We start from the raw sequence: 27,143 nt of genomic DNA on the forward strand, positions 1-27,143 counted from the left end.
CATCCTTCTCACCATTCCAGAGACTGAAAGGAGATGAGTCTTCTGTCCCAGATGTCTTTGTCTGGAGCCATTGGAACCAACAGGGGAAGGAAGGAAGGAGGGAAAGTAGACAGAAGAGACAGATCTTGGGACCACAGAGCTTTATCAGTTGGGAAGGAGAGATGTGAAAGGAAATCTGACAGGTGGCAGATGTTTTCAGGGACTCTGGGGAACAGATTCTGCTGATCAAACCCTTCCCCCTTACATCCCATAGCATCATTCCTCAGACCTGACACCCACGAAGAGCTGGCCTGAACTAATCATGAATCCATTGCTGGGGCTAAACTGGAATTTGTTATTGAGGAAGGAGGCATAGAACAAGCAACAGTGACTGTCGAAGGAGATAATACTGCCTTGTGGCAGATGAGTTCACCTGATGGTGTTGTTTTTATAAACTTGTAAAGCAAGACTATATTATCATCTCTCTTCCCCGATCCTGGAGCTATCGCTTTAATACGGCCTTTTCCTTCTCTTGCTGTACCTTCCACCCCTTGCCAGGCTTGGGTCCTTTCTGCAGTAGTCTGTCTCTGACTTCATCTGCAAAGTGTGGCAGAACTATACGAGAAAGCAGCTCTGCAGACCCTGTTTTGACCTGAAGGAGACCTTGTGAAATCTTTTCCACAGGAGTTCAGTGTCTTTGGGTCCTTCCTCAGATCTTGAAATCATGTATTGGATTCATCTCTCCTAGAATTGGTATCCTCACTTTACATCTAGACACCTTGCTGTTTACATAATCAAGAATTCTGCTCTCTTCCTTGCCTGGGCTGCTAATTTTGTATATTCCCAGGCTTCTTACTCATCGCCTTCTGTTCTTTTGTTCTTTTTTTAAAGAAAGTGTTTTTATTAAATATTGAGTGAATAGGAAAAAATTTTACAGTATGTAAATATATGGCATATATATACATACACATATATGTTCACATATTCATGTGGGAGATCAGGAGGAGGTTCCTAGATGCTGCTCCACTTAGGGCATTTAGGGAGCAAACCAGCAAATGAAAGGCCTGTCTTTTTTTTTTTTTTTTTTTTAAGATTTATTTATTTTTATTGGAAAGTCATATTTACAGAGAAGAAGAGATAGAAAAATATCTTCCATCTACTGGTTCTCTCCCCAGATGACCATAACAGCCAGAGCTAAGGCCATCTGAAGCAAGGATCCGGGAGATTCCTTCAGGTCTCTCATGGGGGTACATGTTCTAAGGTTTTGGGCCATCCTCCACTTTTTTCCAGGCTGGATGGGAAGTAGGGCCATCAGATGGTGAACTGGCGCCCTGTTGGGGCCCGGAGCTTGCAAGGTGAGGATTTAGACATTGAGCCATGGCACTAGTCCCTCTTATGTCTCTCTTCTCACTGTAATTCTTGTCTTTCAAATTAAAAAAAAAATTTTTTTAAGATTTGTTTTTTATTGGAAAGACAGATTTACGGAGTGAAGGAGAGACAGAAAGATCTTCCATATGCTGATTCACTCTCCAAGTGGCCACAATGGCTGGAGCTAAGCTGATCAGGAGCCAGGAGCCTCTTCCAGGTCTCCCATGTGGATGCAGAATCTCAACGCTTTGGGCTGTATTCTACTGCTTTGCTTTCCCATGCCACAGGCAGGGAGCTGGAACGGAAGTGGAGCATTTGGCATACAAACCAGCACCCATGTGGTATCCTGGCAAATGTAAGGCAAGGACTTTAGCTGCTAAGCTACTACACCAGGCCCCCAATAAAATAAATCTTTTTAAAAAAAATAGCTTGACTTTTCAAAATATTTTCCTCTGTCTGAAAAGTTGAACTGAGAGAGAACAAGAGATTGACCCAAGTACTGTGCTGTCATTCTCTACTTCCCAGGATTCATTAGGAATGAGCTGGAGCAGAAGGCAGCTGGCCAGGCTCGTGTCATGGCATAGCAAGTTAAGTCTCCTCCTGCAGCACCAGGGTCCTATGTAGGCATTGGTACCATTTCCAGCTGCTTCACTTCTGCTTCAGCTCTCTGTTAATGACCTGAGAAAGCAGCCGTAGGATGACTTAAGTCCTTGGACCCCTGCAGCCATGTGGGAGACCCAGAATGAGCTCCTGGCTCCTGACTTCATACTGGGTCAGTTCTAACTGTTGGGCATTTGGGAAATGAACCAGCAGATGATGGAATCTCCCTCTTTTTGTCTCTGTTGTAGCTCTGCTTTTCAAATAAAACTAGATACTAAAAAAAAAAAATGAGTGGCAGGGCTGGCTTTGTGATGTCATGGGTAAAGCAGGCATTTCAAGTAGGTGTCAGTTCAGGCTCTGGCTGTTCACTTCTGATCCAGCTCCGTGCTGATGTGCCTAGGAAAGCAGCAGAGGATGGCCCAAGTACTTCAACCCCTGTACCCATGCGGGAGACCACTTGGGTGAAACCCCACATTCCTATTTTAGGCTTAGATTTGACCTGACTTTTGTAGCCATTATGAGAGTGAACCACCAGGTGGAAGACTTCACTCCATCTACCTCTGCCTCTCTCACTTTGAAATAAATAAATTTTAAAATAAATGAAAAGGGGGGGAAAAAAGGTGAAGTGGCCCAGACTTGTGCTGACATCTCAATATGGTATGCAGATATCCCAAGCAGTGGCTTAACCTTCAGTGCCATAATACTGGCTGTGATTGGCAGGGGCCCATGTTGTGTTGTAGTGGTTTAAACCAGGACTCCCATATGGGTAGCAGGAGTCCAAGAGTCTGAGTCATCTTCTGCTGTGTTCCAAGATCATGAGCAGGGAACTGAGTTGGAGGAAGAGCTGCTGAGACTTGAACAAGTACATGTATGGGATGCAGGCGGCAACTTTCATCCACACACAGCACTGGTCCCTGTCTTTTATTTATTTGCTTCCATTGGAAAGGCAAAGTTACAGAGAGAAGGAGATACAGAAAGAAAGATCTTTCATCTACTGGTTCATTCCACAAATGGCTGCAACAGCTTGATCTGGAGCCAGGAGCCTCTTTAGGGTCTCCCACATGGGTGCAGGTTCCCAAGGCTCAGGCTATCCTCTACTGCTTTCCCAGACCATAAGTAGGGTGCTAGAAGGGAAGTGGAACAGCTGGGACCTGAACTGTATGGCATACTGTGCTTGGAGATGCAGAATTAGCCAGTTGAGCCATTGCGCTGGCCCCCTTAAAGTAAGTCTTTCAAAAGAAAAAGGAGAGCCTGGCACGATAGCATAGTGGTTAAAGCTCTCACCTTCAATGCACCAGGATCCCATAAGGGCACTGGTCCTAATCCTGGTGATTCTGCTTCCCATCCAGCTCCCTGCTTGTGACCTGGGAAAGCAGTCAAGGACAGCCCAAAGCTTTGGGACCCTGCACCCATGTGGAGACCCAAAAGAGGATCCTGGATTCAGATTGGCTCAGCTCCAGCTGTTGTGGCTGCTTGGGGAGTAAACCATTGGATGGAAGATCTTCCTCTCTGTCTCTAATAAAAATAAATCTTTAAAAAAGAAAAGAAAAAGGAAATGAAATTTGACCTGAAGCAATCTGGCGCTTGGGCCATATTCTCTTATTGCAGTAATCAGCGAGGGCTGTGTAGGGCTGGCTTCTGCTATCAGTCTTTCTGTTTATGTGTGTTAAGCGCCAAGCTTGCTGAACTTCTTGGCCCTCAGAAGTGCTTGGCGTTGGAGTTCCTGTGCTACAGCACAGCATATTTAGGGCGTTGCCAGAGAAGTGAGCACGAATCAGATCATGCTGGTCTTCTAAGCCAAGTTAAAACATTTGAGCTCACTTGTGTATGTAATGATGCCTCCCCAGTATTTATAGGGTCAGTGACATGATTTGCTTTGCATTTTACGCAGATCACTTTGCTGTAGGACCGAGATTCAGGAAGGTTGAGCTTGAGGCTGACTGCCAGGTGGGAGGTTGCTTGCCAGAGGGTGATGACGGGGTGGAGGTGAACAAATTAGACTATACTTTTAGAGACGTTGATTGTAGTGGATAAGAAGACAGGAATCGGAGGAGATACATTGGCTGTGTCTTGCACAGGTGAGCGCAGAGTAGTGAGAGCAGGAAGTCGGGAGAAGAGAGCTGAGAGAAACAGGAGTGAACGCAGTCGTGATCATGGCATTCTGGCATTCTGCAAGCATCACCAACATCCCGTATGGGTGCCAGCTTCCTACTAATGGCTTGGGAAAGCAATGAGGTATGGCCTAAGTGCTTGGGCCCCTGTACCCATGTGGAGGACCCAAAAGAAGCTCTTGGCTTCTGATTGGCACAAATCTGGTTATTGTGGTCATTTGGGCAGTGAACCAGTAGATGGAAGATCTCTCTCTCTCTTCTGACCCTTCTTCTCTGTAACTCTGCCTTTTCTTTTTTCTTTCTTTTTGTAAAAGATTTATTTATTTTGTGCCCAGCATGGTAACCTAGTAGCTAAACTCCTCACCTTTAAAAAAAAGTAAAAATAAAAAACAAAAATTATTTTGGAGGTAAGGGAATAGATTGGCAATGGTTTGATAGGGAAAGCAAAAGAAGATTTTTTTGTATTAAATGTTTATTTTAATTTACTTTAAAAGATTTGTTGTATTTATTTATTTTAAGATTTTGATTTTTATTGGAAAGTCAGATATACAGAGAGGAGGAGGGACAGAGAGGAAGCTTTTCTGTCTGATGACTCACTCCCCCAAGCAGCTGCAGTGGCTGGAGCTGAGCTGATTTGAAGCCAGCAGCCAGGAGCTCTTCTGTGTCTCCCACACAGGTGCTAGGTCCCAAGGCTTTGGGCCATCCTTGACTGCTTTCCCAGGCCACAATCAGGGAGCTGGATGAGAAGCGGGGCTGCACCCATATAGGATGCCGGTGTGCAAGGCGAGGACTTTAGCTGCTAGGCTACCACGCTGGGATCATATTTGTTGTGTTTATTTGAAAGAGTTTCGTAGATCTTCTGTCTGCTGGCTCTGTCCCTAAATGACCTTAATGGCTGGTACTGGACCAAATCAAAGCTAGGAGTCCAAATATTGGGGCTATCTTCTGCTAACTTCCCAGGTACAGTAGCAGGGAGCTAGATTGGAGTTGGAACAGCCAAGAATCAAACTGATGCTCATATGGGACAAGCTTCCCAGGGGACAGACTAACGCTGTGCCACACACCAGCGTTTCCAAAGAGGAAAATTTCAAAATGACATTTAGGGGTGGGTGTTGGGTACAGAGTTTAAGATGCCCCTCAGAATGCCTGAATCCCACGTTGGAGTGCTTAGCCCCGGTGTGACCCAGCTTCCTGATAAGGTGCACCCTAGGAGGCAGATGCTTGATGTGTCTGAGTCCCCGCCATCCTTACAGGGAGACTCGATTGAATTCCAGGCTTCTGGCTTTCGCCTGGCCCAGCCCTGGCTGCCGCAGCAACACGTGATACATCTCAGTTTGCCTCTGTCTGGCTTTGGAAGTGAATCAGTGTGGTCTCTGTCTCTTTGTTCTCTCTCTCTCTGCTTCTTGCCTTTCAAATAAAATAGTTTTAGAAAATCAATTCACATTTATTCAGGCTGTGTACGTGTATATTTAAGATTTATGTATGCATGTATGTATTTATCTGAAAGAGAAAACAGAGAATGAGAGACAAAAGAGATCTTCCATCTGTCTGTTCATTCCCTAAGTGGCCACAGTAGCCAGGTCTACACCGGGAGACCGTCTGGGTCTCCCACATAAGTGGCAGGAGCCCTAGTGCTTGGACTTTCCCACGTGTCTTAGCAGGAAGCTAAATCAGAAGCAGAGCAGGAAAGTCTCAAACCAACACTGTGATGGTGCTGCAGGTGCTAGATTACTCTGTGCTGCGCTTAAAACCCTAGCCTGAGATTTTGGCATCATTCACTGAAAGAGTAAAAAGAAGTGTTCAAGGCAGTGTCTGTCCCAGCAGTTGAGAAATCTCCCTGAGCACTTGTACTTTATATTGAAATGCTTGGGTTCAAGTTCCAGCTCTACTCTTGGTTCCATTTGCCTGCTAACATGCATCCTGGAAGACAGCAGCTTGAGTAATTGGCTTACTGCCACCCAGGTGGGACCTGGACTGAATTCCTGATTTCCAGCTCTGTGTGGGCCAGCCCTGCTGATTGCAGACATTTGGGGAGTGAATCAGTAGATTGCAGATATCTGTCCCTGTGCTTTTCAGATAAAAAGATTTTTAAAAAAGGTTTATTCTTTTTTAGAAGACAAGCTTACAGAGAGAAGAAACTGAGATCTTTAAATCTCTGATCTGTGCCTGGCATGACGTTGTAGCGGTTAAAGTCTTTGCCTTGAATGTGCCGGGATCCCATATGGGCACTGGTTCTATTTTTTTGTTTTTAATTATTTTTTAATAATCTTACTTAGTTGATTAGGGTACAAAGAGTCAAGGGCTACAGGGTGAAAGTGGGTAACACCATTGTTTCCACACTAATATTATCATTTTTCCCTATATCTCGGGTCAGGGGAGAATCTAAGGGAAAAGCCCCACCCAGCCTCTCACCCATCCCAGATCCCCAATGTGAGGCAAGCTCTGAGGGTCCTAATCAAGCAGTTTTGATAGTTCAACAGTTCTGGATTGTTGCCAATCTCACCGTCCAATCGCAATGAAACCTATTCAGAGTCCACTGGCTGACAGTCTCTTCAAGGTTGAGGTTCTGAGATCAGCAGTTAGTTGAAGGGATCTCCAAAGAAACTTCTTCTGAGATGTTCCCAGACCTGATTCTTGCGTGAGTTTGCTAGTACAGACTCCAACACCGTCCATTGTGCCAATCAGCTTATGCACATGCTGGTCGTTGCTATTGCTGGGTCAATTCTGTTTCCAGCCCTGTCTTCCTCGTGAACCAATGGGTGCTGTAGTACAGCTTGATCCTACCCACTTCATACTTAGTCCTCATGCAAACCAGTGGGAGCTATAGCCTAGTAGGGGCGACTCTTGAGCACTGGTTCTAATCCTGGCAACCCGCTTCCTATCCAGCTCCCTGCCTGTGGCCTGGGAAAGTAGTCGAGGATGGCCCAAAGCCTTGGGACCTGCATCCGTGTGGGAGACTAGAAGAAGCTCCTGGCTTCAGATCAGCTCAGCTTCAGCCGTTGTAGCTGCTTGGAGAGTGAACCATCAGATGGAAGCTCTTCCCCTCTGTCTCTCCTCCTCCCTGTATATCTGCCTTTCCAATAAAAATAAATATTTTTTAAAAATCTGATCGGTGGTTCAGTCCCCAAATGGCTGCAATAGCTGGAGCCGAGTGTATCTGAAGTCAGGAGCCCAGAATATCTTCTGGGTCTCCCATGCGCGTGCTGGGGCCCAGGATCTTCCTTTGCTGCTTTTGCAGGCTCATCAACAAAGAACTGGATCAGAAATAGAGAAACCAGGAATCAAACTGGCCTTATTATGGGATTCTGGGTCATAGGCAGTGGCTTAGCCTAACCGTTAGCAGGTAGATGGATCAGAAGTGCAGAAACAGAGCAGGCATTGGCACAGTGCCTTATTGGGCTCATCCTCAACCTATAGTGTGTATATCCCATAGAGGTTCCAGTTCATGTCCTGGCTGCTCTACTTCCAATTCAGTTCCCTGTTTATGTCCTGGGAAAGCAGTAACGGATGGCCCAAAGCCTTGGAACATTGCACTTGTGTGTGAGAGACTTGAAGAAAGCTCCTGGCTGCAAATCAGCTCAGGTCTGGCCATTGCAGCCATTTGGGGAGTAAACTGACAGGTGGAAGATCTTTCTCTCTCTCTCCTTTTTGTACATCTGCTTTTCCAGTACAAATAAATGTTAAAGGGCCTGGCGCAGTGGCCTAGTGGCTAAGGTCCTTGCCTTGACCATACTGGGATCCCATATGGACGCTGGTCCTAATGCTGACAACCCTGCTTCCCATCCAACTCCCTGCTTGTGGCTTGGGAAAGCAGTCAAGGTTGGCCCGAAGCCTGCACCCTGGGAGGGAGACCTGGAGGAGGTTCCTGGCTCCTGGCTTTGGATCAGCACAGCACCAGCCATTGCAGTCCCTTCATTGGAAGGGAAATATTTCTCTGTCTCTCCTCCTCCTCTATATCTGACTTTGCAATAAAAATAAGTACATCTTTTTTTTAAAAAAAAAAAAAAGTGGAGCAGTCGGGACTTCAATCAGTGCTCATAAGGATATTGGCCTCATAAGCATTGGCTTAAGTTGTTGCACCAGCATACCAGTCCCTGAGAAGAGAACGTGAAGAAAGGATGGAGGAATTAGAATGCTAAGATAGCGCCTAGCACAATAGCCTAGTGGCTAAATTCCTCGCCTTGCAACCTCCAGGATCCCATTTAAGCCCTGGTTCATGTTCTGGCTGCTCCACTTAAAAAAAAAAAAATGAACAAAGAAACAAATAAAGTAAGACTTTAAAAAAAAAAAAAGAATGGTAAGATAACTAGTAGACTGTAGACTTTCCAATAAAAATTAATAAATCTTTAATGAAAAAAAGATAGCCAGTGTACTTTCATGTCAAGGAACTTTTACTAAGGAGCACGAGGTTGGGATTAATACCGTGCTGTTTTATAAAGGGTTTCATGTTGATTTCAGTGGCCATTAGCTGTTTTCCTTGAAATCAGTATGTAATTATAGTATTTAGTGATACAAAGCATGGTTTAAAAGCCCTTTACATTGTAAGAGGGTTTTGTTTTTGTTTTTTAAAATTTGTCCATTTTTATTGGAAAGGCAGATTTACAGAGAGAAAGACAAAGATCTTCCATCTGCTGGTTCATTTCCCAAATGGTTGTAATGGCTGAAACTGAACCAGTTCAAAACTAGGAGGTTCTTCCAGGTCTCTCACATGGGTCAAGGGTCCCAAGGCTTTGGGAATTCCTCTCCTGCTTTCTTTCCCAGGACATAGCAGGAAGCTGGGTGGGAAGTAGAGCAGGACACAAACTGACACCCATATGGGATGGCGACACTTGCAGGCAGAAGAGTAGCCAACCGAGCCACTGTGCTGGCAGCAAGGAGATTAAACAGTCTCCGATTCCCACAATTTCCCTGACTTAGGTGATGTCCCTAGTAAATGAGGAAATTGTAGCTCTAAAGCTGACTTGACCAGTGACACAGTTCACACTGCAATCTTGGGTTTTATGACACACAATCTCTCTGTAGGAGGACGGTGTGATCCTAGAAGGTCAGTGAGCACAGGATTACAGTTCATTGGACAATATTTGCATGAGAACAACCAAATGGCTGCCTTTTGTATCCCTGATGGGATATCATTTGAATGAGAACAGTAGAGTGGAAAGCATGTGTATGAGAACACTTGCTGGAATGTACAAGACTAAAGGAGTTCCAAACAAAAGCATAGAAACAGTTGATGGGTTCAATATCTCCACCCTTATCCCATATGACCCTCAGTGTATAAAGTCTGAGGCCACTAATAAAATTCGGCTATTGATCATCAGTCCATGCATGTTGTTATCGGCTCCGTGCACCAAGTCCATCGCTGCAGGACAGTGACACTCTCGATTCTCTTGTTGACCTAATCAGATGAGAAGCTTCTTCAGGCCCGAAACTAATTGGTTACTTCTTTTTGTCCTTTTAACACTTAGTTCAGTGCTGAGACTGTGTGTTGAAGCTAGACTGAGCGAGGACTGGCTGGCTGCCCTCCAGAGTAACCTGCCCTTTCTTCCTTCTGCCCTCTAGCGCCCTCACAAAGCCAATGCTGAGGAGATGACCAAGTACCACAGCGATGACTATATTAAATTCTTGCGCTCCATTCGTCCAGATAATATGTCGGAGTACAGCAAGCAGATGCAGAGATGTAAGTCTACTCCGGTCCTCCCCTGGCTGCAGCTCCCCTTCTTGGGGGAGAAGCCCACCCTCCCTTCTTTGGGCCTTCCATCCGGTTGACAACTGATTTCCTTTGGGAGTCAGGCGCTTCTTTTTTCCTTTAAATCTGGTTTTCCTTGTTTCCTGACTGTGCATAATAGCAGTTGGTCTTTGTCCACTGAGGTTCATGACACTGTCCCTAGGGGATTGCAGCTACTGCTATGGGGAAAGTACTGACCTGGGACTGGCAGCAGCAGGTGCAGGACCCAGTTCTAGTCACTTTCTCTCTCGCTTGTCTTCTGTGAAGGGGCCAGGCAGTGTGACCCCTCACTGTGGCCCAGCTGTAACTGCTCTGACTTGCAGTGCAGGGTGAATGCAGAAGCCATTTGACTCCCAAATGAAGTGATGAGCTGAGCTGACATGAGGGGATTCTGTTCCCACTTCTCATGCTCTGGAGTTTGGAACTGGTGCAATCTCAAAAGCCATTTTCACTTCGTGAAACTCTTAGGAATTATTTGAGCCGTGGGGAAACAAATTGCTTTCTTCCAAATTTACAATAAGTACATCACACCTGACTTCTCGCTTGTGTTAATTTACGAATTATGTTTTTGCATCGAAGATTTATTCATGCAATAAGACAGTGTGACATTATTGCAGGGGCTTTGATTGGCATATGACAGTATCTACTGAAATTCCAGGAAATTTTACGGCATTTGCTTATTCTTACTGGCGACCGAGCAGTGTGGTCTCCAAGTGGGATCTTTATGAGGTGTACAGTAAGCATCCAGGCGGTGCTGATGACGGAGCGATGTTCCCCTCCTGGAGGAAGTGTGGATATGCTGTGCTTGCTGCAGCTCCAGGACGATAGCCCGTCCAAGCAGTAACTTTCCTTTCTCAACTATCTTTGCTTCCTTCCGAGGGGACACAGATTTATTCCTTTGCTGTTGGTGGCTTTGGGGTTTAATGTAATCTTCTGGAGCCAGGGGCCAAATCTCCCTCTCAACAAATTTTGATCAGAGGTGCAGCCTGGTATTGAAGCAAGAGGATGAATTTCTGTGTCTTAGTTTTGTTTTATTTTCATTTTTTGTCTACATGAATTGGCAGTCCCACAGAGGCAAATCCACAGGCTCCCTGCAGAGTTTGTCCCCACATCTGGTTCTTTCATGTTTTGGGAATGCTACAGTCAGCAAGGCGTGCTCTCCTAGCCCTGCCTGTTGAGTATGCCAGCAGGCTGCAGGTGATACTCTTTAACCCAGCCCAGGTCTCCCACATGGGCGAGTGCCTGCCTTGGCCTGACCTGGACATGCCCCCTCTAAACCACCCTCTGGTCTCCCCTCTCTAAACCACCCCGTGTCAGCTCCCTTGTCTACCTGCAAGTGCAGTGGCATAGTCCATGGAAGCCTCCGGAAGTCAAACATGCCCTCAGTGGCCCCAGGAACAACACATCCTTCCCAGGTGATCCACAGTGTCCCCACTCCCCTACACCTTCCTCCTGCCCATGGTAGTACACGCGTGCCTATGGGCAGGGGTGATGTGTTCCGGCCTCCCGTTCCCCACCTTCTGCTATGTGCTATGCAAAGTTCTCTACTTATCTTCAAAGAAAATTGGGGGGGAAAAAACCAGAGTGAAGTAGGCAGCTATGCTGGCACACTGGCATAGTTAAAATTGATTTGGCATTAACCAGCCCCAGAATGCCCAGCAGCTGTTGGCTGCTTTTCTCCTAGCAGTGTAACATTTGCTTAGGTACAAAGCATCTTAGGCAGTCACCTCTAGCTGGGGATGTATCTCTTTCTTCTCCCTATCTTTTTTTCCTTCTCTGCCTCTCAAAAAAAAAAAAAAATGAAGGCCAGACACAGTAGCCTAGTGGCTAAAGTCCTCACCTTGCACGCACCGGGATCCCATATGGGCGCCAGTTCTAATCCTGGAGGCTCCACTTTCCATCCAGCTCCCTGTTTGTGATCTTGGAAAGCAGTCCAAGATGACCCAAAGCCTGTGACCCTACACCAACGTGGGAGATCCGGAAGAGGCTCCTGGCTTCAGATCAGCTCAGCTCCGGCTGTCGTGGTCACTCAGGGAATGAAATCAGTGGACAGAAGATCTTCTTTGTCTTTATTTCTGTCTTTCCTCCTCTCTATATATCTGATTTTGCTATACAAATAAATAATACATCTTTATTAAAAATAATATTAAAATAAACACAGGCATAGAAATAGTGAATTAAGTCTCCATCTGTAGTGCTGGCTTTTCTTTAGGGTGCTAATTCATGTCCCAGCTGTTCCATTTTGGGATCTGGGTACTCGACTTCCGGTCCAGCTCCTTACTAATAACCTAGGAAAGCTGCAGAGGCTGGTCCTAGGCCTTGGGCCCCTGCACCCACATGGGAGTTCCAGTAGAAGGGTCTGACTCTTGACTTCAGATGGGCCCAGCTCTAGCCATTCCATCTGGGGAATGAACCAGCAGATGGAAGATTCCTTTCCTTTAAAAAAAAAAAGTATACAAGATCAGATTCACTGCTGCACAGTCATGCCTAACTTTTGAGTCACAAATCTTCACCCTAACTTAATTCTGTTAGCCTCCTGCTAATGCCCCCAGAAAAGCAGCAGCAAGTTACCCAAATGCTTGGGTGCTTGGGCAGAATGAAGTTTTAGACTTCTGGCTTCAGCCTGGCTCAGCTTCTGCCCTTGTGGCTGTTAGGGGAGTAAACCAGGAGATGAAACATCTCTTCTGGCTCAGCCCAATGGCTCAGTGGCTAAATCTTCGCCTTGCATGCACTGGGATCTCATATGGGTGCTGGTTCATGTCCTGGTTGCTCCACTTCCCATTCTGCTCCTTGCTTGTGGTCTAGGAAGGTAGTAGAGGATGGCCCAAAGCCTTTGGGCCCTTGCACCCACTTGGGAGACCTGAAGGAAGTTCCTGGCTCCGGGCTTTGGGTCAGCTCAGCTCTGGCCATTGCAGCCACTTGGGGAGTGAACCAGCAGATGGATCTTTTCTGTCTCGTCTCTGTAAATCTGACTTTCCAGTAAAAATAAATGCATCTTTATTATTATTATTATTATTATTTTCATTGGAAAGACGGATATACAGAGAGGAGAAGACAGAGAGGAAGATCTTCCATCCAATGATTCACTCCCCCAAGTGAGCCGCAATGGCCGATGCTATGCTGATCCGAAGCCAGGAGCCTCTTCTGGGTCTCCCACGCAGGTGCAGGGTCCCAAAGCTTTGGGCCGTCCTCGACTGCCCGGGCCATAGGCAGGGAGCTGGATGGGAAGTGGGGCTGCTGGGATTAGAACCGGCGCCCATATGGGATCCCGGGCGTGCAAGGCGAGGACCTTAACCACTTGCGCCTTTCAAATATCTTCTTGGGCCCAGCACGGTAGCCTAGCAGCTCTAGTCCTCGCCTTCCATGAGCCTGGATCCCATTTATGTGCCAGTTTGTGTCCTGGGAGCCTCACTTCCCATCCAGCTCTCAGTGGCTTGGGAAAGAGTTGAGGACGAGCCAAAACTTTGGGACCCTGCACCCCATGTGGCAGAGCCGGAAGAGGCTCCTGGCTGCTGACTTGAGATCGGCTCCACTCTGACCATTGTAGCCACTTCGGGAGTGATTCATTACATAGAAGATCTTCCTCTTTGTCTCTCCCCTTCTCTATATCTGACTTTCCAGTAAAAATAAAACTTTTTAAAAAAAGTTTCTCAAAAAATTTAAAGAAATCAAAGTATATGCAGAGATCATTGCCCATAGATACTAAGATGTGGCAGATGGGAGCAGAGGTTGTGGTACAGTGGGTTGAGACATCGTATGTGGTGTCTGCATTCCATACTGATGTGTCTGGGATTGAAACTCACATGTTTCTGATCCTACTTCCTGCTAATGTGCCCTGAAGGCAGCAGATGGTGACTTGAGTGCTTGGATTTCTGCCATCCACATCTGAGACCCAATGGAGTGCCCAGGTCCTGGCTCCAACCAGCCCTGTTCCTGGCAGTTAAGAGAGTGAGGGTCTCTTTCCTTTCCTCTGTTGCTCTACGTTTCAAGTGAATAAGTTTTATACCCTGTACCCAGCCTAAGAATGAAGGTATTTTCAGTATAGCTGATGCCCTCTAGGGCATGCCTCTGTGCTCCCACTGCCCCCCATCCACGTCACCACTCCCACCCCCCTCAGGGCATAAGCTGTGTCCTGCCGTCTCTGGATTGCTTTCTGCATTAGCTTCTCACTGCTGCTCCATGTACCTGTGCTCCCCATTTCACCACCCGCACCCCAGTATTTTTCACCGTCAGTCTAAAAGCAGCCTAAAAACAGAGTGCAGAGTGTTTATAGTTGAAGGAAGAACTCCAGAAAAGCCCTCCCTTGCTTTACAAGTGAAGGTCTCCTCTCCTTTTTCTCCATTTCCACCTCACATTGCTGGATTGCTGAGCTGAGAATTAACGGGCCGACTGAGCCACCAGTTTGTACACCAAGTACTTGTCTTGTGTCTAAAATGCACATTCCTTCCTATGGGGGCTTCACATCCCAGAGTTGGAAACTGAGGCAGGCCAATCCCCCAGACAAGAGGAAGCTGTCAAGGGGAAATCAGTTGCTAGTGGGTAAACAGCCTGGCCCCAGGGACTGAAGTTCTTATGGACAAAGCCTCCCAGTGTTGACCCAAGAAGTGAGAAAGAGCCAGCCACTGCTCACTCCCACATGCATGGTCAGCCCCTCAGGACTCCAGTTCTTGTGCCCCTTCCGAGCCTGGGGCTCAGCAAAGGCTGAGTTTCAGCTGTGGCTCAAGATGTTACAATGGCAAGTCAACCTGACTGTCCCAGAGGCTCGAGGTAGGGCTGCTCCTTGCTGTGCTTTGGGACCCTGTATTGGTAATAGGGGAACAGTTCAGTGGGGAAGTGGGACACAAGAATAAAGATCTAGGTAACGGCTGCCTCCAACTTCCTGTGTCTCAATTGATGTCTCAGCAGTTTCCTTCTCTGTGAGTCCGCAACCTTCAGGTGTCCTTTCCTGCCTACCTATTTCGGTCTCATTTATGCTATTGTTTGTGTGTTTTTTCCATGGTATGTAGTAGTTTGTACCTCTACCCTTTTAGGCCTAAAATGACTTGATTCCAGTTGTCGTTTGCCACTGTGGTAGAAACAGTCCTGGCCTCTAGGGAGTCAAGTCTCCTGGATTCTGATGCCTGGTTCTGCCTCCACCTTGGTATATAAACTGGGGCACGTCACATCACTTGTCAGTATCTGTTTGTCTCATAGGGCAAATGAGACTGGATTGTATGTGAAAGTACTTGGGGAAGGACAGAGTATGCGTCCGCAGTGCTTTAGGACAGACCTCCCAAAGCTTGCCTACTGACTGCAGCTGTACTAGCAGCTCACCTCTGAGCCTGTTTCCCCGTTTGTAAGATGGGACCAAATCCTACTTGAGAATTTGCATAAGGAGCAAGTATTTGGCATGGCAGGTCAGACACTGCTTGGGATACCTGCACTCCATATTGGGGTGCCTGGTTTGGACTCCATTCCTGATTCCAGCCACCTGCCATTAGGTGCCAAAAAAGGTGACAGGTGATGTTGACTCAAGTAATTTAGAGAATGAATCAACATAAGAGAGCATAAGAGATTTCTCTGCACCTTTCGAAAAAAGAATAAATGAGAAAAAAAATAATACAATTGATTGTGTGAGGGTACCTGATCTCATTTATTTAAAGCATCAAGTACAACATCTGTCCCATGGGAAACCCTCAGGAGATGAGTTTATACAAGTCTCTTGTTCTTCCTTTGTTCCATCACCAGGAGTGACTTACAGGCACACAACTTAGGCTGGAAAAAGGACACTTTCTCCCACAAGGAATCAACCAGCATTTTTTATATATGTATATGGATACTTTTTCCCATTTAATTTATAGGTTAGCAATCTGGAACTGTGAGCACATCTGAAAAAATATATATATATATTAGAAGTTGTTTGAACTATGAAAAATTTTCCTTTTAAAAAATTTGGGCAATGGCATTAAACATTCTTGCTGTCATCATGGATTTTGTTTGTTTGTTTGTTTGTTTGTTTCCTTCATATATCTGATGTAAAAGGGGATTTTTTAAAAATTTATCTATTTTTTAATAACATTGTATTATGTGACACAGTTTTATAGGTACTGGGATTCCCACCACCCCTCCCATAACCTTTCCCCCATGGTGGATTCCTCCACCTCGTTGCGTGACCACAGTTCAAATTCAGTTGAGATTCCTTCATTGCAAGCATTTACCAAGCATAGAGACCAGCATCTTTTTGTCCAGATAAGTTTAACGGCTTTTTGGGGAGACCTTCTCTGGTCTGTAAAAGGGGATTTTAAGGGAGAAACCCCACCCAGTCTCCCACCCACCCCAGGTCCCAGATGTGTGGCTTGCTCCGAGGGTCTTGATAGTTCAACAGTTATGAATTACTGCCAGTCTCGCTGCTCCAAGCACGATGAGGTCGTTGAAGAATCCACTGATTGACATAGTCCATCTTTTGCCCAGTCTCCGTTTGCCCAGTTTTTCACTGCCAACATATAGCTGAGGTGGTTGATTGACTTGTTCTGTCCTCTGTCTCTTCATGGTTAGGGATCTGAGTCCAGCAGATCGATTGGGGAGATCCCCAAAGAAACTTTGAGGTGTTCCCAGACCAGATTCTTATATGTATTAGCAAGTATAGGGCCCGCCACAGTCCAATACCCATATCAGCTGGTGGTTGTAATTGCTGGGTTGGTTCTGTTTCCAGCCCTGTCTTCCACTAGAACCAATGGGTGCTGCAGTCCAGCCTGGTTCTGCCCAACACATACTCGGCCCTCAAACAAACCAGTGTGGGCTGCAGGCTAGTCGGAGTGAACCAACATTTTCTAAGCTGCTAAATGCTTGTTGTACAATTGCTGTTAATTTTCTCAGTACTTGGGTGCTTCTTATAGGTAAAGGCTACAGAGAAGTTCAGTGACTTGACCCAGTCACACAGAGAGTAAGTAATAGAACTTGGGCTAAAACCCAAGCCTTGTGAGTCGACATTCTATGCTTTTTCCACCAGCTTTTACGTATCTAATCAGAAACAGAAGGAAATTGTGTGAACTAACCTTTTGCTTATTTCTTTCAAGTTAATGTGGGCGAGGACTGCCCGGTGTTTGATGGCCTGTTTGAGTTCTGCCAGCTGTCCACTGGTGGCTCTGTGGGTAAGGAACACATACCCTCCCCTAGGGCTGGGCTGGTCTGTCCTTCTGAGATCTGCTTTCTAGGCCACCCTCCTGGGGGGCTGAGTCTCCAGCATGGGACTGGCAGATGTCCTTGGCTGCCCTCTCCCACTAGCAGATCTTATGCAGAGAAATTCCCTGTGGACCTCGTGGGGGGCTGCTGAAATGCTGTACATAAAAGCAATTTGTGTACTGCAAAGTGCTATCCAACTGGAAGTGTCATTTTCCATGCCTGAGGAAAATGTGTGGAAGTTTCTTTCAGAGGTCAGGAATACCTCCTGGTCATCCCCCACATCCACCGTGACGTCCCGGTTACCATAGGATGGCTGGACACCCTTTCTTAAATATTAAGTAGCATCATTGTTGTATTCCCCTACCAGTTTCACCTTGGGAAAAAGTACTTGGTGGGGAAAAACCAGTCAATACTGTCCTTTGATGACCTCTTAGTGTCTCTGTCTGCTCTATTCAGTGATTATCTATCTGGACATAAAATGTATATGACGTATCAGGTGAGGGTACCTCAAGAATGTTGAGAGAATGAAATAAAATAAAAATTTTTTTTAATGTGCTTCTTTTGATACTAAAAAATTGGAAATGCATGTATAGGTTTTCATAATACACATTTTCCTGGCTTCTTGAAGACACCTGGTATGCACAGGTCAAAATAAATGTATCTTTCAATTCCATTTTCCAAGAGCTTTTTGAGGTACCCATGTCTATTATGGTTTTATGCCTGCATTTTTTCACTTGGGGAAGTTTTAGGAATATTCTGTCTGTAGGAATCTTTTCTAGTGGTTATAGATTATTGCATGTTATGACCCCACTCTATCTAGTTGGTACACTTTTAGAGTTAACAGTGCCAAAAATGTACTTGCATGCATGGACAAGTATTTCTGTCTCACTTCTTGTACCCACTTGTACTTTGAGAGCCTTATCTTTGGTATCTTTTCACATTTTTTGGGGACATGAAGCATAGTAAGAAACAAAGTTACCCATCATCCATGATATGAACACTCCTCGCCCCACACTCACACACTCTAACACACACACTCACTCTCCAGTAAGTTGCATGGAAGTACAGTTAATCTTTACTGTTATTTTAATATTTTAATCTGTTGCATTTAAAAATAAGTATACCAAGGGGGGGAGGGAACAAGAGACAAACAAAAAAATACGTATACCAATCATGACCCACTGAGTGGATTACCATCTTCAGTTTGGAAAATAGCTTTTGTAAGAGCAGCTAGTATCGTGGTAATTCACACAAGTCTCCCTCTCCTTAGGTTGCCTACGCTTACTGGGGAAAGGGGAAAATGGCTTGTAACAGGCTTATGTTCCTCCCTTCCCTCCCCCAGCAAGTGCTGTGAAACTTAATAAGCAGCAGACGGACATCGCCGTGAACTGGGCTGGGGGCCTGCACCATGCCAAGAAGTCCGAGGCATCTGGCTTCTGCTATGTCAATGACATCGTCTTGGCCATCCTGGAACTGCTAAAGTATGCCTACCTGGCCTTGTCCCTTGGAGGAGCACCTTAGGCCAGGTTCCCACTCCCTCTCCCCTGGGCTTGCCTCCCTAGTATGCTTTGCCTAGTGGGGTGTTGGCTAGGATGTGTTCTGTGTCTCTGGCCATCCTCTCCTTGGTGGGGTCTTGGTTTGATCTGAGCCCATGGCAAGATCAGGGCAGGCGCTGCTCAGATCCTGCCCACAGAGTGTCCCTGTGTGGCCGGAGTTGACCCTGGCTATAGAGTAGGAAGAACGGACTTGGTCGGCTTGGTCAGGCCTCTGGAGATACCCGGCCGCTCTTCCACCTTCCTTCAGCCAGTTTCCACGTCTCTGGTGCTTAGAGATACCTGAGGGAGGCAGCCAGCCCGGTAAGCTGGGACCTGGCGCCCTTGGCGCGTCCTATCCCCCAAGAGCCCCCAGACCCTTGACCCCCTTCTGATCCTAGGTATCACCAGAGGGTGCTGTATATTGACATTGATATTCACCACGGCGATGGCGTGGAAGAGGCCTTCTATACCACAGACCGGGTCATGACTGTGTCCTTTCATAAGTATGGAGAGTACTTCCCAGGAACTGGGGACCTACGGGTGAGAATTCTTTTTAGGGGCCAACCAGCTCACCCTCAGCTGCCAACTCTAACTTTCCTGTCCTTGTGTCACTAAAACTCACTTCCGCCTCTTTGCCATTTGGAGCACCCTTCACCAGGCTGGAGTGTCTCCTAAGGTCTCTCTCTCTCAGCCTCATTCTGGAGGGAAGGAAGGATGGGACATAGAGGGTCTCCTGACTTACTGTGCTGCCTTCGAGGACCCAGCTGGGTTTCCTTGTACTATGGGGCCCCAGAAGGCTGGAGTTTTATGCCAGGAATGGGGATTCTTGGGGACCATCTCAAGAGTTCTTAACCTTCTTAGGTTAGTTTCCCCTTTGGCCATCTGAATAAGATCCATGAACTCTTCCTAGAAGAGTATGTGAGATTTTATGTCTGCAGCAAAATAGTCATCACAAAGGCCATCCATGACCCTCAGGATAAGAATCCTGGGAAGCTGCTCCAATGATGTGTCTGTTAGCTTGACTACAGCGGACTCGGCTGCTTTGCCGTGAACAAGTGGCACTAATTCAATTGTTGGCTCCAGCCTGCTTTATAGTAAATGAACACTTGCTGTTTGGAAGCGTCTCTCTGCTGTCTGTCTTCCACACTTCCCTAGAGAGGAAAGAAGGGGGTAGAAGAACGAGTGGAGAGGCTCTTCGGAGGCCAGGGTTGTTGTGGGGAGGTGTGTTACTTCTGTGACCTGGCTGCCAGCCAGCTCTAGCCCAATGCAAAGGTGGACGTCTTGTGCTGTGGTGTAGAGTATACAGTCACAGGCTTCCTAAGCAGCTCTCAGCCTGGATACAAGCTTCGGGATGGAATCTGGACTTGCCAGTGAGGGAAAAGGCACTAACCCATGGGCCCTGCTTGGTCCTGGCCCACCTCCCAGGCCCAGCTTCTCTGCTAGAATCACTGCCTCTTTTCTCAGCCTTCCAGCCCCCAAGCCTACTTCTTCTTCAGCTTCATCTTTTAGTTTTACTTTAATGTCCTTTTCGATTAGGATATTGGGGCTGGAAAAGGCAAATATTACGCTGTTAATTACCCACTCCGGGACGGGATTGACGACGAGTCCTATGAGGCCATTTTCAAGCCGGTAAGTGGCTCTATCCACCTTTTGGCTTGGTTTAGGGGGATTGCAGAATATTCACACTATGCCCAGCAAATCCTGCCCACTAAAGCTGGGGGACCGTGAGGAGGGAGCTTGTAGTCAGTATTGTTTTTGCATCTCCGTTGCCTTGGGGTGAGCTCCCAGAAGTTATGGTGTTAGGTTCCTTGGCTTTTCATGTTTCTTATTACATGATGTTAATGCCTTCCCATTTGAAGAAGCGTAGGGACTTCTTGCAGTCTCCATGATCTGGCTTGGTGAGGGAAAGCCCCTTACCTGTGAGCCCGCCCAGAGATCCTAACAAGGCTAGTGTGAAGTTGCGCTGCCTAGGGAGTGAGCAGATAGGCTACTGGATTCATCTGGCTTCCTCCAGCAGCAGGTGAACTGCATGTGGTTCTGAGGGATGAACAGAGGAGTACTCCCCAAACTGCTACCCTGGAGGGGCAGTCAGGGCTGACCTCACAGAGATGAACTCTGCAGGCGAGCAGGTGCCCATGTGAAAAAGGAAGTGGAGGATGTGGGGGGTGGCATTCAGCAGAGTGGGAGCACTGGGTACAGCGAATGGTTTCCCATGTATGGCAGCATGGGAGATGTGGTGCCTGCAAGGAATGCTGTATGTTTGGGTCAGGGGAGCCTCTGATGTTTATAGTTACACAAGAAGAAATTGTTGGATTATCCTAAAAGGCCTGGAAGGTCTGGTAGTCATGCAGCAAAGGTCTGGTAGTTATGCCGACTTATGAAGGCATGGTGCTGGCACCAGATCCTAAAGCCTGGCCCCTGTCATCACTCAACCTACAGTCAAGTTAAGAGAAAGACAGAAATAAGTCACTTCCTCGCAAGCTCGGATGCAGGGTCTGTAGGCCCTAACGCAAAGAAGAAAGGAGGCTTTCTAGCAAAAGTGACACTGGAGCACGGATGGTGAGAGAAAAGAAAGGTGCAGGGAGCTGATGGTGAAGCTGTTCTGGTGATAGAACCAAGAAGGTTTTGTGGAGATCCCTTCACATTGGAAAACCACAATCCCAAATGTGGAAACAAGCGCTACCCCACGACATGAGAGGGCAGGAAGGCAGGAGAGCCAGATAGGGAACATAAGTGCATGCTACACTCAGTTCCCTCACCTCAGTGACCAGAATGTGTCCTTGTAGGTCATGTCCAAAGTAATGGAGATGTTCCAGCCCAGCGCGGTGGTCTTACAGTGTGGCTCTGACTCGCTTTCTGGGGACCGGCTGGGCTGCTTCAACCTGACCATCAAAGGTGAGAGCAGGCAGCAAGAGGCGGGCGGGCAGTGGCCTGCTATATGTTCCTCCTGTAGCTCAGCACTGCTTCTCCCACCAAAGGGCACGCCAAGTGTGTGGAGTTTGTCAAGAGCTTCAACCTGCCCATGCTGATGCTGGGAGGAGGTGGTTACACCATTCGTAACGTCGCCCGGTGCTGGACATATGAAACAGCGGTGGCTCTGGACACGGAGATCCCTAATGGTAATGGCTCCAGGGCCAAGGAGGGCGGGGTGGGAGCTGCAGCACCTGTGGCCTCCAGTTCTCCTTCCACGCTTTTCTATTGGTCACTCCACCTCTACTCTCTTGTCTCCTGTGACCGACAGATTCAGCGTCATCAGCTTTTTCCCAGTTACTTTTGAATCCGTCCTCTCTTTATACAGCTTTTGGCTCATATAGAATTTTCAGTGGTTCAGTAGAATTTCCACTCTCCAGGCTCAGTGGGACAGTTTGTGAAGAGAGTACTAAAGTGTCCCATTGAGCCTGCTCCTCCTAATGACCTGTTCACCACTGCTGTGGATACCATCTCTAGCTTCTGTCGGTCTGGGAGGCCTTCCTGTGTTTGACTGAGGATGAGCAGGCCCAGGGGAACCCACAAATGGCTTTTCCCAGGATGCTGCATGACCAGGTTGCTTGACTGCCTTCTCCGTTTCCCCAACCAGAGCTTCCCTATAATGACTACTTCGAATACTTTGGACCTGACTTTAAGCTTCACATCAGTCCTTCCAATATGACCAACCAGAACACGAACGAGTACCTGGAAAAAATCAAGTGAGTCAGTCCCCTCAGCCACCCTTGGAGTGTGCCAGCTGCTGGGCTGTCCCCAGCCAGAGCCCAGCCCCACCTTTTCCCCTTGGCTATAGACAGCGGCTGTTTGAGAACCTGAGGATGCTTCCCCATGCTCCTGGGGTCCAGATGCAAGCGATCCCTGAAGACGCCATCCCAGAGGAAAGTGGTGATGAGGACGAAGAGGACCCTGACAAGCGCATCTCGAGTAAGAGCCCCTGGCCTCTGTCTTGCCGCCTAATCAGCAGCTCTGCCACCCTCCCCCACCATCCTGATCTTGAGTTCCCTGCCCGTGGGGAACCCTAAGTTTCAATTAAGAGTTCCTGTAGGAGCAGCAGATGAGGCAGTCTGAACCCACTGCCTGTCCTTCTCAGCCTCGGTTCTCCTAGAGGACACATGGGGAGCACTAGGTGAGTTCCTGAGCTAGGACCTGCTCTGACCCATGCCTTCCATCCATTGCCTTCCAGTTTGTTCCTCTGACAAACGTATCGCCTGCGAGGAAGAGTTCTCCGACTCTGAGGATGAGGGAGAGGGTGGCCGCAAGAACTCCTCCAACTTCAAGAAGGCCAAAAGAGTCAAAACAGAAGATGACAAAGAGAAAGAACCAGAAGAGAAGAAAGGTGGGTGTGGGATTCCCCCTCCGCACTCCCGGGTCTCCCTGAGGCGGCAGGGTCCATGAAAACGGCAAAACTATCAGCTCTCGCATACCACCCTTTTGCTAACACTTCACCCCAGTTTCCCAGGGGGCTCCCTCCACCCACCAGGTTGGGGCTCAGGCAGGCTGGAAAACCGGTCCAACCTGTCTGTTGGCAGCTGGACTCCTGGGAGGACCCGAGATGGGCTTTGCTCTTTTTCTCTGTCCATCAAGCTGTGTAGAGGGAAGGAAGAGGCTTGGAGTGAGTAAAGAACTAGTGGGACTCTCCAGATGGGCTACCCTTAGCCATCCCTGCTCTCTTTTATGTTCTAGAAGTCACGGAAGAAGAGAAAACCAAGGAGGAAAAGCCAGAAGCCAAAGGGTGAGGAAGGAGCTGTCTGCCATCTCCCTGGCATTAGTGCCTCAGCCCCTGGGTCCCACTGCTCCGAGAGAAGGCGCAGGGACAGCTGGTCCAGCTTACAAAGGCCTCTTTCAGGGGCCAGTCTGTCTGTCTCTGCAGTTGGAGGCAGAGCTAAGAAGCCCCAGCCCGCAGCAGTCACCTGGGTAACCCCGGGCCTGAGGAAGTCATTGTATCCAGCCTTTTGCCTGCAGGCCTCTGGGTGGGTTATCTCATGCCAGTCTCTGCTTTCTCCACAGGGTCAAAGAGGAGGTCAAGTTGGCCTGAGTGCAGCTTTCCAGGTCTGGCTTCTGGCCAGCTTCCCCACCTCTCTCCCTCAACTTCCCCAACCACCCCACCTCCCCACACCAGATTTTATATTTTCTATTCCTGTGTATTTATATAAAAATATATTAAAAATAAATATCCCAAGGACTAGATAAGAACCAGGGCCCCAAGGCCAGGGCAGCCAAGCTGGTTACACTCTTGTAGCAGCTGCCTTGCCAGCCACCTCTCCCCAGTTCATTTTTTTAAGCCATGAAGGGTGCCAGGCCTGGGTAGAGGGATGCTCTTCTGTAGCAACAAAACACCAGAAATGCCAAGGTGTGTGCCCAGCAGGTGTGGAAAGGGCTCCCACTGGGCACTAGAGGAGGGTAGAGGGTAGAGGTGGCCGGGTCCTCAGGGAAGCCCCATTCTTTTCAGGCTCCTAAGGTAACATTAGATACGTTTTAGGTGGTTCTCTTCTAGTACCTTCCCTGTGGCCTCAGGTGAGCCAAGAAACTTGCACACCCTGCCCTCAGTCTTTCCCCAATTCTGCAGGTGGAGGTTGGCAGGCTAGCTTCCTTTTGAGATCCTATTTTCATTTTTGTGAGACTTTGTAATAAAACTGGTACCTTTCTCTACCCACCCAAGCCTCTGTCTCCTGGCAGTATACCTGCACTGACCTCAGCTCTCCAATTCCCTGCCCTGTGGGGTCCAAGCAGCCCCCTCAGCATGAGAGCCATCATACTTACCTGTCTTCTAATTTGCATTTGGTTGACTGAGTTCCCCTACTCCGAGAAGACCAAAAATTCAAGCACCACTAAAGGGACAACATTTATTCCTTCTCCAAAGGTTACAGTAAAACCAGGTGGAAGAGAATGGTTTTAGCAATTAGAAAAAAAAAAGTACAAATCTGGGGTTTGGCCATTAAAAGTTATTTACAACAATGGGAGAAAAAAGACAACAAGAAGTTGTTTCACATTACAGACCTCCCCCCCACCCCAAAGCCTAATACTTGCTTACCAAGTCAAAAAAGGGACACAGGTGATTCACAAGCTGGAGGGTGGAACTTGAGTAAGACATTTATAAAAACCCAGACAGGGGCAATGTCCTCCCCGGCCCAGGTGCCACTAGGCACAGCACAAGAGACTAAAAACTCAACAGGGGGAAGGTTGGACACTCAAGGTTTGGGAGTGTAAGCACCCCTCTTCTGGCTCAGGGATTTGGGGAGCAAGGTGAACAAAACCTACTTGGAAAAGAACTGAGGGAGAAAACCAGCAATTGCCTTCTGCAGGGAGGTGGGGGGCAGGGAGTCAAGGAAGGGGCCGGGACCAGGAGCATTTCACATCACTAACCTAACTTGGGAGAATGAAAGGGACCATCTTCAACTGGCCTTCAGAGGGAGACCAGATGGCCAATGGGGGACTCCACAAGAGGGAGAGGAGAGGGAAGTGGTTGGGAGGGGGCAGGAGCCCCTCCTTTCTGGGCACAGGAAGGCAGCCAGGGCACAGGGGCCAGGCAGTGACCTCACAAGGACAGCACAGTTTTTTGTAGCTCAGGAGATCACCCACCTGCCCCCACCCAGCTACTCATTCTGCTCGGCGCTGGCCGCTGTCGGGCCACTCTCCGGCCCGGAGGGAGTGGACGCCTCTGCCACTGCTGCCGGGGGCGCTGCCTCCTCTTCCGTGTCTCCTCCCTCGCAGGCAGCGCTGGCCTCAGCCCCCTGTGCCTGGGGCTCCTGGCTCTCCGCGGTGGGGGTGGCGGCGGCCTTTCCTTCCTGGGCAGTGCCCTCATCACTGCAGGCCCCGATTTCGCCCTGCTCCTGGTCTTCCTCGGTGGGCGAGGAGGCCGAAGAGTCGCCCCCACCCTCCTTCCGATTTCTCTTGAAGGACAGACCGCTCAATTTGAAAGGCTTCTTGAAAGAGAATTTCTTTTTCTTCTTGGGGGTTTCCTTCGGGGGGGCTTCTCCCTTGGCCTCAGCACCCTGGCTAGGGGGTGCCGGCTCGATGGCATCACCAGTGGCCCCTGCTGCCTCATCTGTTCCATTCACGGGGGGCGACTCCCCTTCCCCCTTGGGGGTTAAGTCTCCATTGCTTTTCACGTGGCCATTCTCCTGCAGGGCAGAGGATACAGGATGAGGGCCAGGGCTCTTCTTCCCTTCCCCAGGCCGCTCCAGGCTCCTTCCAGACCACCGGGCCTCCAAAGCTTTGGCCTCACCCCAACGCCCAAGGAGGCCCTCTAAAACATCTCCCTCTGCCCCTCGGGCGCGCAGGGACTGGGCACACAGAGGCCATGGCCGGCAGGAGGCGCTGGGATCCCGGGGGGCCCCCTATACCCCTCCCCCGGGGCGCGCTCTCTAGTCCGCGAGGAACCGCTCCTCCGGGCCGCGGATCCCGGGCGTGCGAGTGAATCGTGCCAGGCAATATTGGGCGGGAAGCCGCCCCGGGGCGCTGTCTCGCAGCACCTAGACGGCCTGTTTTCCCAGCCTTCTGCTTTGTGGAAATGGTCCTCCACCCACCCCCAAGCTTTCCCCACATCGTGGCTCCCCCTCTAGAAGACCGCTTCCGAGGTCGGATCTGGGGGTGGCGCGCCCTCCCCGCCGGGCACTCGCCCCGCGGCCCCCGGGCGCCCCCTCGGCACGGCCCGGCAGCGCCTTTGTTCCCCGCGCGGCCCTCGGGACGGCTGGGGGCAGCGCCGGGGGCCGGGACCGCGAACAAAGAAGGCGGCGGGGCCCGGCCGGCGCCCCCTCCCCGCCCCTCCCCTTGCTTCGCCCGCGGGGGCTGCGGCGCAGAGAACAAAGGGACGGGGCGGGGGAGGGGGCGCCGCGTGTCCCGGGCCGGACAAAGCGCGCGGCCCCGGCCCAAGGCCCTAAAGGGGCGCGGCGCAAAGAGGAGGGGGCCGGAGCCGGTCGCGCCGAGCGCACCCACCTGTCCGTTGGCCTTCGCAGGGGAAGCGCCTGCTGCCTCCTCGGCGGTCACGTCGCCCCGGGGAGCCTTGGAGCTCTGGCTGCCCATGATGGGGGGGTGGTCTGTTGGGGGCGCCCGGAGCCGCCCCGGCTCGCGCCGCAAGGGATACTTCGGTGGGGTCGGGGCGGCCCGCAGAGGGGTGGGGCTGGCGCCGGAGGGGGAGGGGTGTGTGGGGGGGAACCAAGCTGCACGCCCCGCTCCGCGTCCGGCCCGCTTACTACGCCCGCCACCGCTCCGCTCCGCGCCAGAATGCCGCCCGCCGCCCGCCGAGCCGCTTATATATACGCTCCCGGAGCTCGGGGCGGGGCCGGACATTTAAATGAGCGCCCAATCGAGGGGCGAAGGCGGGGTCGGGTCGTGGGCCCCACTTGCGCAGTGGGCGACGCCGGCGGTCTCGTTTCCCCCACCCTCTCAACCCCGATTTCCCGGGGCGGGTAGGGTCCAGTGTGGGGAGGACAGAGGCCAGTCCTCCCACGGGCTGGACGGGGAGGGACGTCCCTCCCCCTTCTCTCCTCACCGCGCCCCTTCTCAGGGTGGGCGCTCCCTCTTCCACGGCCGGGCCCGTGGCCTGGCCTCCATTGCCTTCGTCCAGCCCCTGCCAGCCTCTGCTAGCCTCCTGCTTGAACTCTTCGAAGGCTCACATGCCCAGACTCGCCCAAGGCTGGTCTCGATCCCTGCTGCAGAAAATGTGCTGCTAGCGGCAGC

At 49.4% G+C, this 27,143-nt stretch overlaps 2 protein-coding genes across 2 annotated transcripts in view; one reads left to right on the forward strand and one right to left on the reverse strand.

Moving 5' to 3' along the window:
• Window positions 1-24,117, forward strand: part of HDAC1 (histone deacetylase 1) — a 34,650-nt gene extending 10,533 nt beyond the window's left edge. Inside the window, exons 3-14 of the mRNA XM_040974130.1 lie at window positions 9,618-9,735; window positions 16,839-16,913; window positions 18,287-18,425; window positions 18,878-19,019; window positions 20,016-20,108; window positions 21,266-21,374; window positions 21,458-21,598; window positions 22,057-22,165; window positions 22,258-22,388; window positions 22,648-22,800; window positions 23,148-23,196; window positions 23,472-24,117. Of these exons, the coding sequence (XP_040830064.1) occupies window positions 9,618-9,735; window positions 16,839-16,913; window positions 18,287-18,425; window positions 18,878-19,019; window positions 20,016-20,108; window positions 21,266-21,374; window positions 21,458-21,598; window positions 22,057-22,165; window positions 22,258-22,388; window positions 22,648-22,800; window positions 23,148-23,196; window positions 23,472-23,499 (1,287 nt within the window). The 3' untranslated portion in view covers window positions 23,500-24,117. The remainder of the gene's footprint in view (window positions 1-9,617; window positions 9,736-16,838; window positions 16,914-18,286; window positions 18,426-18,877; window positions 19,020-20,015; window positions 20,109-21,265; window positions 21,375-21,457; window positions 21,599-22,056; window positions 22,166-22,257; window positions 22,389-22,647; window positions 22,801-23,147; window positions 23,197-23,471) is intronic.
• Window positions 24,118-24,293: 176 nt separating this feature from the next.
• MARCKSL1 (MARCKS like 1) lies at window positions 24,294-26,692 on the reverse strand. Its single transcript, XM_040974131.1, has 2 exons — window positions 26,400-26,692; window positions 24,294-25,585 (listed from the first exon to the last, which is right to left on the reverse strand). Exons 1-2 carry the CDS (start codon window positions 26,484-26,486, stop codon window positions 25,058-25,060), a joined length of 615 nt encoding a protein of 204 aa, XP_040830065.1. The 5' UTR covers window positions 26,487-26,692; the 3' UTR covers window positions 24,294-25,057.
• Window positions 26,693-27,143: the final 451 nt, after the last annotated feature.

The sequence above is a fragment of the Ochotona curzoniae genome, unplaced genomic scaffold, assembly GCF_017591425.1.
Source record: "Ochotona curzoniae isolate NIBS_2020 unplaced genomic scaffold, NIBS_Ocur_1.0 contig_2404, whole genome shotgun sequence".
Lineage (NCBI taxonomy): Eukaryota > Metazoa > Chordata > Mammalia > Lagomorpha > Ochotonidae > Ochotona > Ochotona curzoniae.